Source organism: Melitaea cinxia, chromosome 9, assembly GCF_905220565.1.
Source record: "Melitaea cinxia chromosome 9, ilMelCinx1.1, whole genome shotgun sequence".
Taxonomy (NCBI): Eukaryota; Metazoa; Arthropoda; class Insecta; order Lepidoptera; family Nymphalidae; genus Melitaea; species Melitaea cinxia.
The window spans coordinates 5,054,171-5,067,921 of record NC_059402.1 but is presented as its reverse complement, the minus strand read 5'-3'; the positions used below and the strand labels follow the sequence as shown (position 1 = coordinate 5,067,921).

The window sequence follows — 13,751 nt, the reverse complement described above, 5'->3', positions numbered from 1 at the left end:
AGATCGTTGGGAAATACTACATGTGCAAAGCCGGGGTGGGCGCTAGTGTGTATATAATTAAATCTACTTGTTGTTCTGTATTATTTAAGCGGTGTTATAAAAAACACTGTACTAAAACATATCTACAACAAAAATAATAACATTTAAGACTATACGAATTATTAATGAAAAAAAAAAAATACGCTGTTCCTACACATGACTTATTGTTTTCTTTTTTATTACTTCTGGAGTTCTGGCAAATATCTACTAAATAGTTTAATAATCTGTACGATAATACGTTCTGTAAAAAAAAAAATATGAATGTAGTATAGTTATCTGTGGTAGAAAAGATTAAGAAAGAGCCTTTTCAAGAACTTCGCTGTTTTTTTTAAACACGCGGTGTCTTTGTTGTAAGAAAAAGTCATCGGTTTTATAATAAATAAAATATATTTATAAAGTCCATAACATGATTATGGAACTGCCTGATGAAACTGAGCAGAACGATAGCGGAATGGAGTCTTTGACAGCAAGCAAAGATGATACACCAGAACGTAGACCTGAAGATATTTTTATTACTCCAGTGGTGAGGCAAACGTCGTTACACAATACATAACTATTTCAAAGAACGAAATATTAAAGTAAATTTATTACAGGTGGTTGGAACGTCACCTAGCACTGAAAATCAACCATCCTTAACGCTCAAAGAATATGACGATGTATGTATATCGCAGTTTTCTGTATTAAAAAATATATTAAATATTCAGAAAATATAAATAATTGTCTTTTAATTCTGCAGGAACCAGATGAAACTTTATCTGAAAGATTATGGGGTTTGACTGAGATGTTCCCAGTATGTGTTCGCAATGGTACCTACACAATTACTACAAAAACATGGTAAGGTACATTTGTTAGTCTATTATTTTTAATAGAAAAAAAATATATATCTAAATATATCAGATGGAAATGAATGAGAATTATTTTCATATGAGTTTAAATTTTTTAATTCAGATTTATTTTTAAAACTATCTTTTTGTTATACTCATTAGGAGCGGAGTTAAGAGTCTTTACCAATTATCACGATCTGTGATGTGGATAGTGGCAAGTTCATCAGTTATTCTCTTTGCACCAGTCATATTTGAGGTGGAAAGGGCACAAGTTGAGGAAATGCAAAAATCACAACAGAAACAAGTAAGTACACACAAAACTGTTCATTTGAGTACACAGAATATTTCTGATAAAAGGTGCTGATTCAGGACTATTTTTTTAAAGTAAATTATATCATAATTAACTTTATTTATAGCCAATGTAAAGATCACAATTAAAAAATTGCCATAAGTGCCTGGATGCTTATAATATTATAAGTTTGTTAATAGTGAGCTGTGTGGCCAAGGCAGTAAAGAATATAGCCACCCCCCTCTCTTCCTGTGTCTGTCGTAAGAGGCAACTAAGGGATAACACAGTTCCACTACCACCTTGGAACTAAAAAAAACTGACCGATGGTGGGATAACCATCACTGCTGGCTTTGAAATGCACCAGTTGAAGACGGGCAGCAGCATCTTAGGTGCGACAAAGTCAGCTCTGCGGTCAACAACCCGCTTTCCCAACGTGGTAACTAAGGACAACACACATGAGTTCAGACCATTTTGGCTCAAACTTGTGGAGGCCTGTGTCCAGCAGTGGACTGTGATAGGCTGAAGTGATGATGATAAGTAATGAGTGATGAATAGTGACCAATAAAAGTAACAATAAAAAGGTCATCCATTGTATCAAAAAATATATTCATAATCAATTATTGATTCCTTTTTATACTTTTTCATTTGAATTTAAATTTAACCTTATAATTATTTGATAACTAGCGACTGGCCCCGGCTTTGCACGGGTGAAATACTGATAGTAAATATACCACTGAATGTCTTTATATACAGTCATTAGACAATACAAACATGTTCTCTTTAGAGGTTACTCTTGAATTGATAAATTATGGTTGTAGTCTTTTTTTTATTTTGATCGCAGGGAAACCCCTGGATGTAGTCTAATCTTATCCAACCTAATATACTTACTATAAATGCGTTTTAAAAATTAACCTTAATACCAACTAAAGTACAAACATACAATATCAAAAAAATTGTCACACTGCCCTCCAGCCTATACACCCGCAACTGTAATGTCCCTGCATTTTAAATCTGTAATATCTTCGAAAATATTCATTTGAATTACATGCTGTTAAGACCCATATTGATGTATATTAAATGCACAATGCATTTGTGGTACTTTATTGGATAAGGATTAATGCTGTATTGCTTAAAATGGCTTCGTAAATAAGCCATTATTTCTCGTAAAAAGTAAATGATAAAAATGTTTATTGTAGGTTATCCCTAAGAGATAGACATATGCCATCTCGGACTTTTTTATAGACCTTTTTAAGATTTACAATACTATAGTGCATTATGCTTATTTACGACATCACATTAGCAACCTCTGAAATTATCAGTGTTTCTCAGGGACAGACAGACAGCGGGAAGTGACTTTGTTTTATATGATGTAGTGATGTATTCTTAAAAATCTAACATATGTATCATATGTAATGTATTATTCAGTTATGTTCAAGACAGCTTTGTTGAATTAACACTAAATTTAATTTTGTATATTTTTTACAGGTATTGCTGGGAACAAATACCGCTATGTCAGGACCTGCCCCTGGCATGCCTCCAATGCCACGATAAATAATAAAATACCAAATAAAGTATAATAGTTGTTGTATAATCTTAATTAACATGTTTAAGGTATTTTCTTCAAATGTCAACCGGAATGCTTAAATATTTAGACTAGGTAAAAATAGATTCTCAAACTATCTCCCTTGGCATCTTATAATGAACTTTTGCATCTATACGCATTTCCGATTCTTAGGTTTATTAGAGATAATTATATTACGTGTCCATATATATGTTATAGAACAAAATTGAAAAATCAAATTATTTTACTACACTAAGATTTGATTTGTATAGTTGGCAATTGGTATAGTATACATATTATTTTGAGAATGTAGATATTTTTGTTAAACATCTAATAGGAAAAATAAATGTTAAAATATAATTAAAAGTATTTTGTCTACATCCTGAAAAAATCTACTAATCTATATAGTTTATATGGAAATTCGTATTTTTTTGTATTATTTCGATTTTATCTATCTATACTAATAAATGGAGAGCCGGTTTTTTTGTTTGGTTATACTGTTAAAACTACTCAACCGATTGGAATAATACTTATAGCATAAGATGCAGCGTGTTTCGGAGAAGGTAATAGTATATAATATATTGGTGATTACTTATCATGTAAAAAATATGGATGGACTGAGGTCGCTAGTATTGACAATAAATTCGCCTTTAGTGTAGTATATCAAAGGTTTTCCTATGTTGTGGATTCATAAATTAAGACAAATTGTAATTGGCAGACAAAAACTAAAGAAAAAGACATAAGATGGGAATTTAATTTTTTTTTTACCAACTGTAAGATATGGCTGGTTAAAACAATACTTTTGTAAACATTGGGATAATAAAAGCAAGAATAAGATAACCCAACAGATTTTCTGTAATTAATGTGTTAAATGTTTTGTGTCCAAAAAGTAGTTGTCGTACTTTCGCAAGTTAGAAAAAAATAAATACCGATGTTAGCACAAATGCGAGACATGACTAAGCACCTGCACGGGTACATAAGCAATGAATAAGAGGAAAGGATACCGACTCTCTCCGTACAAACGTAGTCGACTGTTTTCTCCCTGGATAATGACACTAGGTCAAATATTTTTCTAACATAAAACCTTTTACTGCCATGACCATGCCCCTATGTTTTTTTTTTTTTTCATATTATTATCATAGGAAGTAGGCGACTTCCAAAACTAGAAATATTGCCTAATTTTTTGTACATTTTCAGACACTCATAAAAAAAAAAATATGCATGTTTTCAAAAAAACGAGAACATAGGGGCATAGCTGAAGGATTTTTTAAGCTACGTAAAACAATTGGCATGTTTTGAGGAGAAATTATTCGACTACGAAATACTGTTTTGGCCAATAATTAACTATCTAAAATTTACATTACATTACAATTTAAATTACATTACTTGGTCTATACCTAAAACGGTCTGAGTTGCAGGTGTCCCTTTCCTGCTGTTTGGGGGATAGGTCCAAAGAGTATATAAGTAAAGAGGTGTCACTCCATAGACACGGTCGAGCTCCGGGTTCAAGGTTTTGCTATACTTCAAGTACCAACTTTTTGGTTGAGCTCTATTTTTTTCGTTAAATTGGTAATAATGAAGCATAGTGTTACTGTTATCCTACCGGAAATCGATAATAGTGTGGAAAAAGGTCGATAAATTAGTCGATAAAATTATCGATACTTTTTGAGCACAGGGTTCTTAATTTTATAAATTTTATTTAAAATAAAAGGTTTTTTTTATATATATAATGTATATTTAAAACTTCTTGGTATTTACTACATTACTACTAAATTTCTTGGTACTACTACACTTAACCAGCGAAAAAAATCTACATTTTAAACAAAAATGAAGGTAATTGTTACAATTAAACATTACAAACATAATTATTATTTTGCCCTGATCACTAGTGTCTCGGTAGACATCACCTATCTATTATGTCATCGGCTTTATAAAATAAATATTACAACAAATTATTTAACCTAATGTATAGGCCTATATGTAATAGGCCGAGAGGAAAAAAAGCCGGACAAAACTCTCGGTAGTCTTTTCAAATTTAAAGTTGTTATACAAAAAAGTTACATTATTGAAGGCATGTCGATCACAACAGCTAACAAACAAATTTTATATTTTCGTAAACATACTGCGATACATCCCACAGCTCTCAGCACATTCTAGGCCTCTTTCTTCAAGTAGGAGAAGGATCGGAGCTTAATCCACCATTACAAAACAAATTAAATAGTAATTATCAAACAATAACAAACACTTTTACAAAACAAATTAAATAATAACAACTATTAATTATCAAACAATAACAAACAAAATGATTTAAAACATAAAAAACATGTTAACAAAACAAATTCTTAATTATTAAGATATTAATTAATATTTAATTATAACATAGATGATTTACAAACATAAACTTCTTTATAAATCAAATTAAAATAAATAAATATAATATCTTATAACATAGATGATTTACAAGCATAAACTTATTTACAAATCAAATTAAAATAAATAAATATAATATCTTATAACATAGATGATTTACAAGCATAACATAAACTTATTTATAAAACAAATTAAAATCAATAAATATAATATCTTATAACATAGATGATTTACAAGCATAACATAAACTTATTTACAAAACAAATTAAAATAAATAAATATAATATAATATCTTATAACATAGATGATTTACAAGCATAACATAAACTTATTTATAAAACAAATTAAAATCAATAAATATGAATAAATATAATATAAATCTTATAACATAGATGATTTACAAACATAACATAAACTTCTTTATAAAACAAATTAAAATAAATAAATATAAATAAATAAATATCTTTTTTTTTCTTTTTCTTTGATATGTATTATTTCTGTTTTTGGTGTACAATAAAGTGTATTATTATTATTATCTTATAACATACACACAGTCATATATTCCTATGTTAAGTAACTTAATGCTTGTGTTACAGGTAACAACTGACTGTACATTTTTTGAAATAAACAGAAATAATATATATATATATATATATATATATATATATATAAATACACGTAGTACATTCAATCTCAGGCGGGAATTGAACCTACAACCCGTGGAACAGTAAGTAACAATAACAAAAAAGATGATTTAAAAGCATAACAAACATTTACAAAACAAATTAAATAGTTTCTAATAGTAATTGTCAGCCAATAACAAAAAAGATGATTTTAAAGCATAAAAAAAAATATTAACAAAACTTAAATAGTAACAAATAGTAATTATCAAAAATTAACAAACAACATGATTTAACACTTAACGTAGCATAGTCACAAAAAAATCAACTCTTAAAAAGTGATACAAATGAAATGATCTCGCAAAACAGTAATTATCAATCAATAACAACCAAGACGATGAATTTGACCCATAACATATTCACAAAAATCTAAATTTTTTAAACGTTACATATGTAACGATCCGACATACAGTAAATAACAAACAAACATAACATATATATACAGATATTATCTAAGTAAAAACAATTCTGAAAAGCGTTATATAATGATCCTAGGCATACAGATAAAAAACATAATGATTTACAAACATAATAAGAACATATTTAGAGTAATCTTCTAAATTCTTATTTTTGTATTATTAAATGTTTGTAGTAGGTAATTCCATAAAGTACTACCGATTTTAAAAATTCTTTCACGGGATGCTACAATTCCATGTACGCCATTTAATGGTATGTGGATAAACGAACAGCGGATTATGGGAGAAAACGAAATAGCGAAAATCGCGTAATCTATGTGGGCGAAGCCACAGCGGAATTTTTTTTTTTTTTTGTTTCTAAGCTAAAATATACACATTTAAAAACTTGGAAAACAAAAAACATTGCAAAGACATTAGATGTCAAGAAGAACTGCCAATATGTATGTTTTCTACAAACATTGTTTTATAGTACTGACAATATAAATATTCAACAAGAATCTTAAAAATTGTTATCTAAGCTTTGTCTTGATCACATTATTCTAATTGTATATTTTTGTCTTTACATGATTTTCTAATGAATAATAAACAAAGATTATGAATTAATTGATTTGTTTTTTTCTATAAAATGCTCATTACTTAATTGCAAACTAGTCTAGTGCTTTATATTTTTAATTTGTAAGTCCTGAGATATAATAGCTTTGAAATGAATTTGGCTCTTGTTTACAAAATGACATAAAGGTTTAGAAGGAAAGCACAATGAGCTCGAATCTTTCCACCATTCTTTAAAACTAATATAATTGTTTAAGTCGTCTACTGGTTTATCAACTTTTAACGAATCTTTACATTTCTGACATTTCGTTCTATCTAATAATTTTGCAGCTAAATAACCACTAACATATACTACTGGCTGCTCCAAAAAGTTACATAAATCATTTTCATATAAAAAGAAATCGATTTCATTGGGCAAAGACAAAACAGGATAAACTATCTCATCAACAACTTGAATGTCATCATTATTATTTCTATTAGGCATGTCAGTGCGGACCCTGCTAATATCGTTATAAGCTACAAACAATTTATTAGTGTCTTCCTCACAGTTCGCATTTCGACTGCCAAACGCTTTAAGCTTAATTTAGTTTGAGTCAAATAACTCAGCAGGATCTTCTCACGTTCAGTTAATGTAGAATCTGAAATTTAAAAAAAATCCTGTTATTATATATACATTTTTTTGTTGAAAGTATACAATATTATGTATAATGTGATCTATTCCTTTAATTTCATAAATTTTTACTTAAATATAATATTATAAAATAATTTATTGCTTTTATTATATTAAGATACATTTATTATTTTTATTTCAATATCATATAATATATATAATATATTGATATATTTTATTAGTGATCGTTACAGTTTAATATGTATTTAATTTTGCTTTAAATAATAACACAAGTATACGACAAAGGAATGCCCATTGCATGATACAATTGGAATCATTGAATGTAATTATTATTTTTTTCCCTTTTTCTTCAATTTACTTGAAATATTATAACAATAAAATATACGTATTTGATTACTAAGGAAAGAGCTATATCTAAATTTTTTTGTCATTCTATTTTTTAAACTATACTATACTTAATAGTATAATATCGAAATATATATATAAATGTATAAAATATAGATAAATGAAACTGTTAAACATTAATGTTAATGCATATTTAACAAAACTAAGCAAACTTTTGATTTATAAAATGTAAATTATTGAAGCATTATAATTAAAAATTGATTTGACTCTCATATGCTTGATATTAGTCAAATGTGTACTGGGCTATTCATAGGTATAATGAAATAAATAATTTTCCCATAGAAAGAGTGTGTGCTTCTATTAATAACTGGCCTCAACTTTTAAGTGTATTGCAGCCAATGCAGACCACTTCGGATTAGATTTATTTTCATAGAATTATATTAATGTATTAAACTAAAACACTATAAAATTCAATTTTGAGACAAATAAACATTTAAAAAAAAAAATTAATACATAAAAATGTTTTAGTTGCTTATAATTATCTATGTAGTAACATATACAGTTAGAGAAATATTTTATATAATAAAGTGAACTTGTGTCATAAAATTAAATGCTAATTAGCTATATGCTTATAGTAGACATGTTACTTGTTAATGTTTTATGTAATCAAAAATGTGAAATTTTCATTTGTTATTCTTACCTAGTGTTTTTTCAAAAGTAAGTCCTTGTGGTGGCTGCGAAGTAGAGGGCAAAGGGAGAAAGCTGTATTCAGCATCTGAAAAATAGTAGTACAATATCTAAATATATCTAGTATCTATTACTTGTTATTTTTTTTTTTTACATTTTCCATTATTTACTCACTCTTAAATTATCTAAATTTTATTTTCTACTAGCTTCTACCCGCAACTTTGTCCACGTGGAATAGTTACTTTGGGCTAGCTGGGGAAGGTCTCAGAAGGAAAAAATCCGATTTTGAAACATTCTTCATTGGTGGTCCACTCTTATTGGTCTTTGCGTGATAATATATAGCCTATAGCCCTAGCCTTCCTTGATAAATGGGCTATCAAATACTGAAAAAAAATTCAAATTGGTCCAGTAAGTCCAGAGATTAGCGCGTTCAAGAAAACAAACTCTTCAGCTTTATACTAATAGTATAGATTTGATATGAAATTATTTTTATTTTAAAATTAAAGTTAATGATTACTTATCTTGTTATATAGAAGATGAAAATGATTATTTTCCGAAGGTGTTATTCATAATCATTTTATAGAAAAATAAAACTAAAAATCTTATACTGCATTGGATCATTTGTATCGTATGTTGTGAATCGTTGCATATATGTGTTAAAAGATATTAAAGATTCTCAGAAAGTGTTTTACATATATCTCTCATTTTATCAGCGATATGTATATCAATCAGCCTTAGATATCTGATATCTAAGGGCCAATATTATCTAGGTAAATGTATAAATAATAAATTAAATATATGTTAGATGATTTTTTAGAACATTGACTAACAATAATCTATTATATGATATTTATTACAACTGAGATTGTACTGCCATTATCAGTACAAAATATATTTAAAAATTATCTTTTTCTATATACAGTACAATTGTGAACATTTGTTTGGCTTCTATATAAATCTTATCTTTATTTTTTTTTAAATTTCCAGTACATACTTAGTAAGACAGAGTTTTTGAAACAACAAGACATTGTTTTCAAGAAAACTTTTTGTCACTTATTAAAAATGTATAAGAATTGCAAACGCAAATTATTAAAATTATAAGTAAGTTCATTTAATTAACAATAAAAATCTTAATTTTATCCATCATTAAAAATATATTACATAACCAAACATGAACTAACAAGATGCTGTACCTCTTAAAAACATTTGTTACTTCTAACAACATAACATAGATAAATATAATATAATAAAGTAGTTTACTCACTTTTAGATAAAATATTTTCATTCCATTGCACATTCTCTGAATTTGTTATATCTTGAAAACTAGAAAATAAAAAAGAATTTATCATAAACATCAATTAGCATATTATGAACCAGAAATAAGGCTAGACAAATAGCTAAACAAGAACATCGAGAAAAAATAAATATTTTCATAATTATGTTAATCATGTAATTTATAATTATCATAAACATATAAAAAAAATTTGCACCTTTCAAGACTTGAGATTTTTCTTTTTCTTCACCATATAAAGGAAAATCTACCAAAAGACTAGAAGACATCCAATAGTTGTGGCAAGTTTAATGTTGGAATAGCATTTTTAATTAATCTATTGCCCTTTGTATTAAAATACTTTTTTTCAAAGTGATATCCACACAAATATTTAATTTCATGCAATTTTTTAACGGGTATGTAAGCAGTCTTCATTCCCAACTGCTTTGACCCAAGAATGACACCTGAGAGTAGAATTTTAATCGTCAATTTAAATTAAAAGTTTAAATTTTACATAGTCTACAACTAGTTTTCTAGTATACATAAGTATTTATAATACTTTAATGTTACTTTATTACTACAGTTAGCTATTTACTGTTATAAAGATTATAAGTAGAATTTATTTAAATATTGTATTGTTCTATTGTTAACACCACAGAGCATAGTAATATTTACACTAACCGATCTGGATCAAGTGGAAACTTCTTCAAAAATACATTGGCTCCAGTCCAGGGGTCCTCTTTAGACCACAAATAGTACATTTTTGATATCTCACATTGCGTTTCACTGTTTTTTCTAAAGGAATGAAAACAGAAAAATATAGTATAAGTAATAAAAATATAGGTATAACTATAAAATACTATTATTTTCTGTTGATATAGATATTAAGAACTTATTTTCAAAAGCAAAATTACTTCGTTCGACCAAAAAGACCAATGATTCAGGTTCAAATACAAACCCATAGTAAATCCCTAGAAGCGACGAATAATATTCTCACAATAAAGTATTAGGGCTCAGAAAATATTTATGCAGAAAAAACTAAAAATCCAAAATTCCGGGCGTGGTTACTCGGTGGTTGCAATATAATATGGCGGTTAGGAAATAATTGTTCGAGTCAAAATTTGACAATTACGACGTTTCCGACGTTTAAATTTTTTCATTTTGACGTACAATTTTGCCAATTTATATAAAAATTCAAGTTTGGTATACAAAGTATAGCAAAAAAAGTGTCGCCCTACTGGATAGGTCTAGGGGAGGAAGGGTCAAAGCAATACGATAATTATATCGATACACTAGTGATGTAATTTTTAGTCGATATTTTCTAAAATTCGTATTAACAAAATTAATTAATCTCTCTTTTCATAACTACAATAAAACGGTATTTGGATGCAGTTTTCATTGTAACACTGTGCAAACCTGGGCTAACGAAGGGTTTAGCTAACAAATTAAAATGATAATTTATTATGGTAAATAATTGTTGTTTGTTTTTGGTACCAAATTAAAGGGCTCAATACAAGGATTTCAAAAAAGTATATCATGATTATTATTACCGTAATACTAATTAAAAAAAAAAAATACGAAAGGTTAAAAAATTAGGACTCTGCTCTTTCCCATGGCTGTGCCCAGCAAGCTGCGAGCCGCGCTTCTTCCTCGCCGCCTAGGCGAAAATCAACTTCGGGGCTTACTTACTCTTTCCAATATTTTTTTTTTATCAGATTAGGAATAAAACTCTGTAAAAAGTTATGCATGGTCAAACGTTAATAATTGTGTTTGCTCGCAAACGAAAAAAAACCGACTTCAATATACAACGTAGATCGACGAAAAAATAGTCAAGTAACTACGCGTTATCAAAGATTACTCAAAAAGTAGTTATCAGATCTCGATAAAATTTAAATTTGACCACATGATAAACACCAGCTTTTAATTAAATTAAAAATTATCAAAGTCGGTACACCCAGTAAAAAGTTATTGCGGATTTTTGAGAGTTTCTTTCGATTTCTATGGGATTCCATCATCAGATCCTGGTTTCCTTATCATGCTACTAAACTAGGGATATCTCCTTTCCAACAAAGAAAGAATTATCAAAATCAGTACATCCAGTAGAAAGTTATGCGGTATAGTACAACGTAGGTCGACGAGAAAAAGCGTCAAGTAAAAACGCATTATTAGATATAGCTCGAAAAGTAGTTGTTAGATCTCAAATAAATTTAAATGGGACCAATTGGCACACACCACCTTTCGATTAAAAGAAAATTTGTCGAAATCGCACCACCCAGTCAAAAGTTCTGATGTAACATACATTAAAAAAAAACAGTCGAATTGAGAACCTCCTCCTTTTTTGGAAGTCGGTTAAAAACAAGCCAAATTCAGAAAAATAGCATAATGCGCTAAATGTACTCGTAGTCAATCACAAACGAAAGTTGTGAATATTAAAAAATATCGTCAACAAATAATAGCTGAATAGCTGGCGCACGCACACTAACACCACGACAGTCACACATTGACAAAACAGAGCGGAGAAGGCGCGTGGCGCGGCAGCGGCATACAGCGAGACAGAAACATTTTATTCAAATACCTATTTTACAAAAGTCTCTTAGGTACCCTTTTCTCTTAATTTCCTGATAGTATAATTTCATATGATATTTGTATTTACAACTAGCTGGGCCCGCGACTTCGTCCGCGTGGAATAGTGACTTTGGACAGCGTTCTTTGGATATATTTTTTGGTTTATTTTGGATATATAATATTGATGATTATAAATACCGTCGTTTAGGTATTTACATGGTCAACGTGATTCTTTAAATTGATATAACTTTTTTATCTATGAACCGATTGACATGAAGCAAACACTACGGTAAGTGAAGCTTGCCACAATATATTAGTGTAAACCACATCTAAATCGGATAAGCTGTTTCTCAGATTAGCGTGCACAAACGCTCAGATGAAAAGTCTAACAATCATTGTTTTGGGTGCTGTTTGTGTTGATAAAGGTCCCAATAATATCTTCTCTCATATATCTTTCATATACAGACAGCGATCTGTTACATTTTTATTCTATGTACCTATTGCATAATTCTTTACAGTTTGGAATTCTGTCCTTGTGGATCTCCCCACCGTGCCTTTGAGAGCAGGTCTAGCTGTCGGTCCGGATAGATCTTTACTCATAGTAGAGAATCCGAAAACCCGCTTTGGAGCAGCGTGGTGGATTAAGCTCCAATCCTTCTCATACATTGAGAAAGGGGCCTATGCCTAGCAGTGTGATATTACAGGCTGCATTCAAAAGTCCAATCAATTAAAATTATATGATGATGATGATAAAAACTTGTACAATTAATCTTTAACCTGTAAGGAACATTTTTTGAGAAGCTATATGACATTTAATTAATGCTAAAAAAAAATCCTTTTTATCAATTCTATATTAAGACTATTTAAGACATTAAACACATAGTACTAAGAACAGTATCACAGAAAAATACTCAATGCTGCATTTTATAAAATGTTAAATTTATTTAAAAGGGCCACTTTTTTGGGAACTAGCCAATTATTTATTTATTAATTTAATTACTAAGTATAGATACAAGAAGTAGTGTAGTGAGGGGGGGACCAGGGGGCGCATCATGCCCCGGGCGCTACTCACAAAGGGGCGCCAAATTATCAGCAAAACAAAAAATTGCTGGACATATTGTATGGTTTTCGAGTGTTGGGTCTAAAATGGTATTGTGCCCCGAACGCGAGTTAAGCTCACCACGTCACTGACAAGGAGTCCGAACGATATAGGCTTTTACATAGTATTCATGTACACAATAATAAACCCAGATCTTAATTCTCTTTTTTGCCACTGGTTGTGCTAGAATTAAAGACGTACCGATGCTATTATTATTGGAACGAAGTTCCTTACGACAGGCTTGACATTTGGCTGGGCGACCGAATTGAATAAAATGTGATGTGATAGTAAAACCGTAAGAAAAATATATAACGGAAGTGACGTAATATCAGTCAAACGATTGTAAAATATGACGTTTGTAAAAAGAAAATATTACTAGTAAACTTTTTTTAAATTATATATGTAATTTTATACTGTCAACAAAAA

General features: G+C 29.2%; 2 protein-coding genes across 3 annotated transcripts; one reads left to right on the top strand and one right to left on the bottom strand.

Moving 5' to 3' along the window:
* Positions 1-281: 281 nt before the first annotated feature.
* On the top strand, positions 282-3,073 carry LOC123656750 (mitochondrial import receptor subunit TOM22 homolog). The gene is made up of 5 exons (XM_045592410.1): positions 282-562; positions 633-695; positions 776-873; positions 1,026-1,167; positions 2,638-3,073. Exons 1-5 carry the CDS (start codon positions 446-448, stop codon positions 2,701-2,703), a joined length of 486 nt encoding a protein of 161 aa, XP_045448366.1. The 5' UTR covers positions 282-445; the 3' UTR covers positions 2,704-3,073.
* Positions 3,074-5,947: 2,874 nt separating this feature from the next.
* LOC123656453 lies at positions 5,948-10,895 on the bottom strand. 2 transcript variants are annotated; one of them, XM_045592134.1, is made up of 5 exons: positions 10,620-10,895; positions 10,343-10,456; positions 9,656-9,714; positions 8,405-8,479; positions 5,948-7,366 (listed from the first exon to the last, which is right to left on the bottom strand). In XM_045592134.1, exons 2-5 carry the CDS (start codon positions 10,420-10,422, stop codon positions 7,245-7,247), a joined length of 336 nt encoding a protein of 111 aa, XP_045448090.1. In that variant the 5' UTR covers positions 10,423-10,456; positions 10,620-10,895; the 3' UTR covers positions 5,948-7,244. The 2 variants fall into 2 exon arrangements, 1 of the variants encoding a protein (XP_045448090.1); XR_006743545.1 differs by lacking the exons at positions 5,948-7,366; positions 8,405-8,479; positions 9,656-9,714 and adding an exon at positions 10,057-10,125.
* Between the last annotated feature and the right edge of the window lie 2,856 nt (positions 10,896-13,751).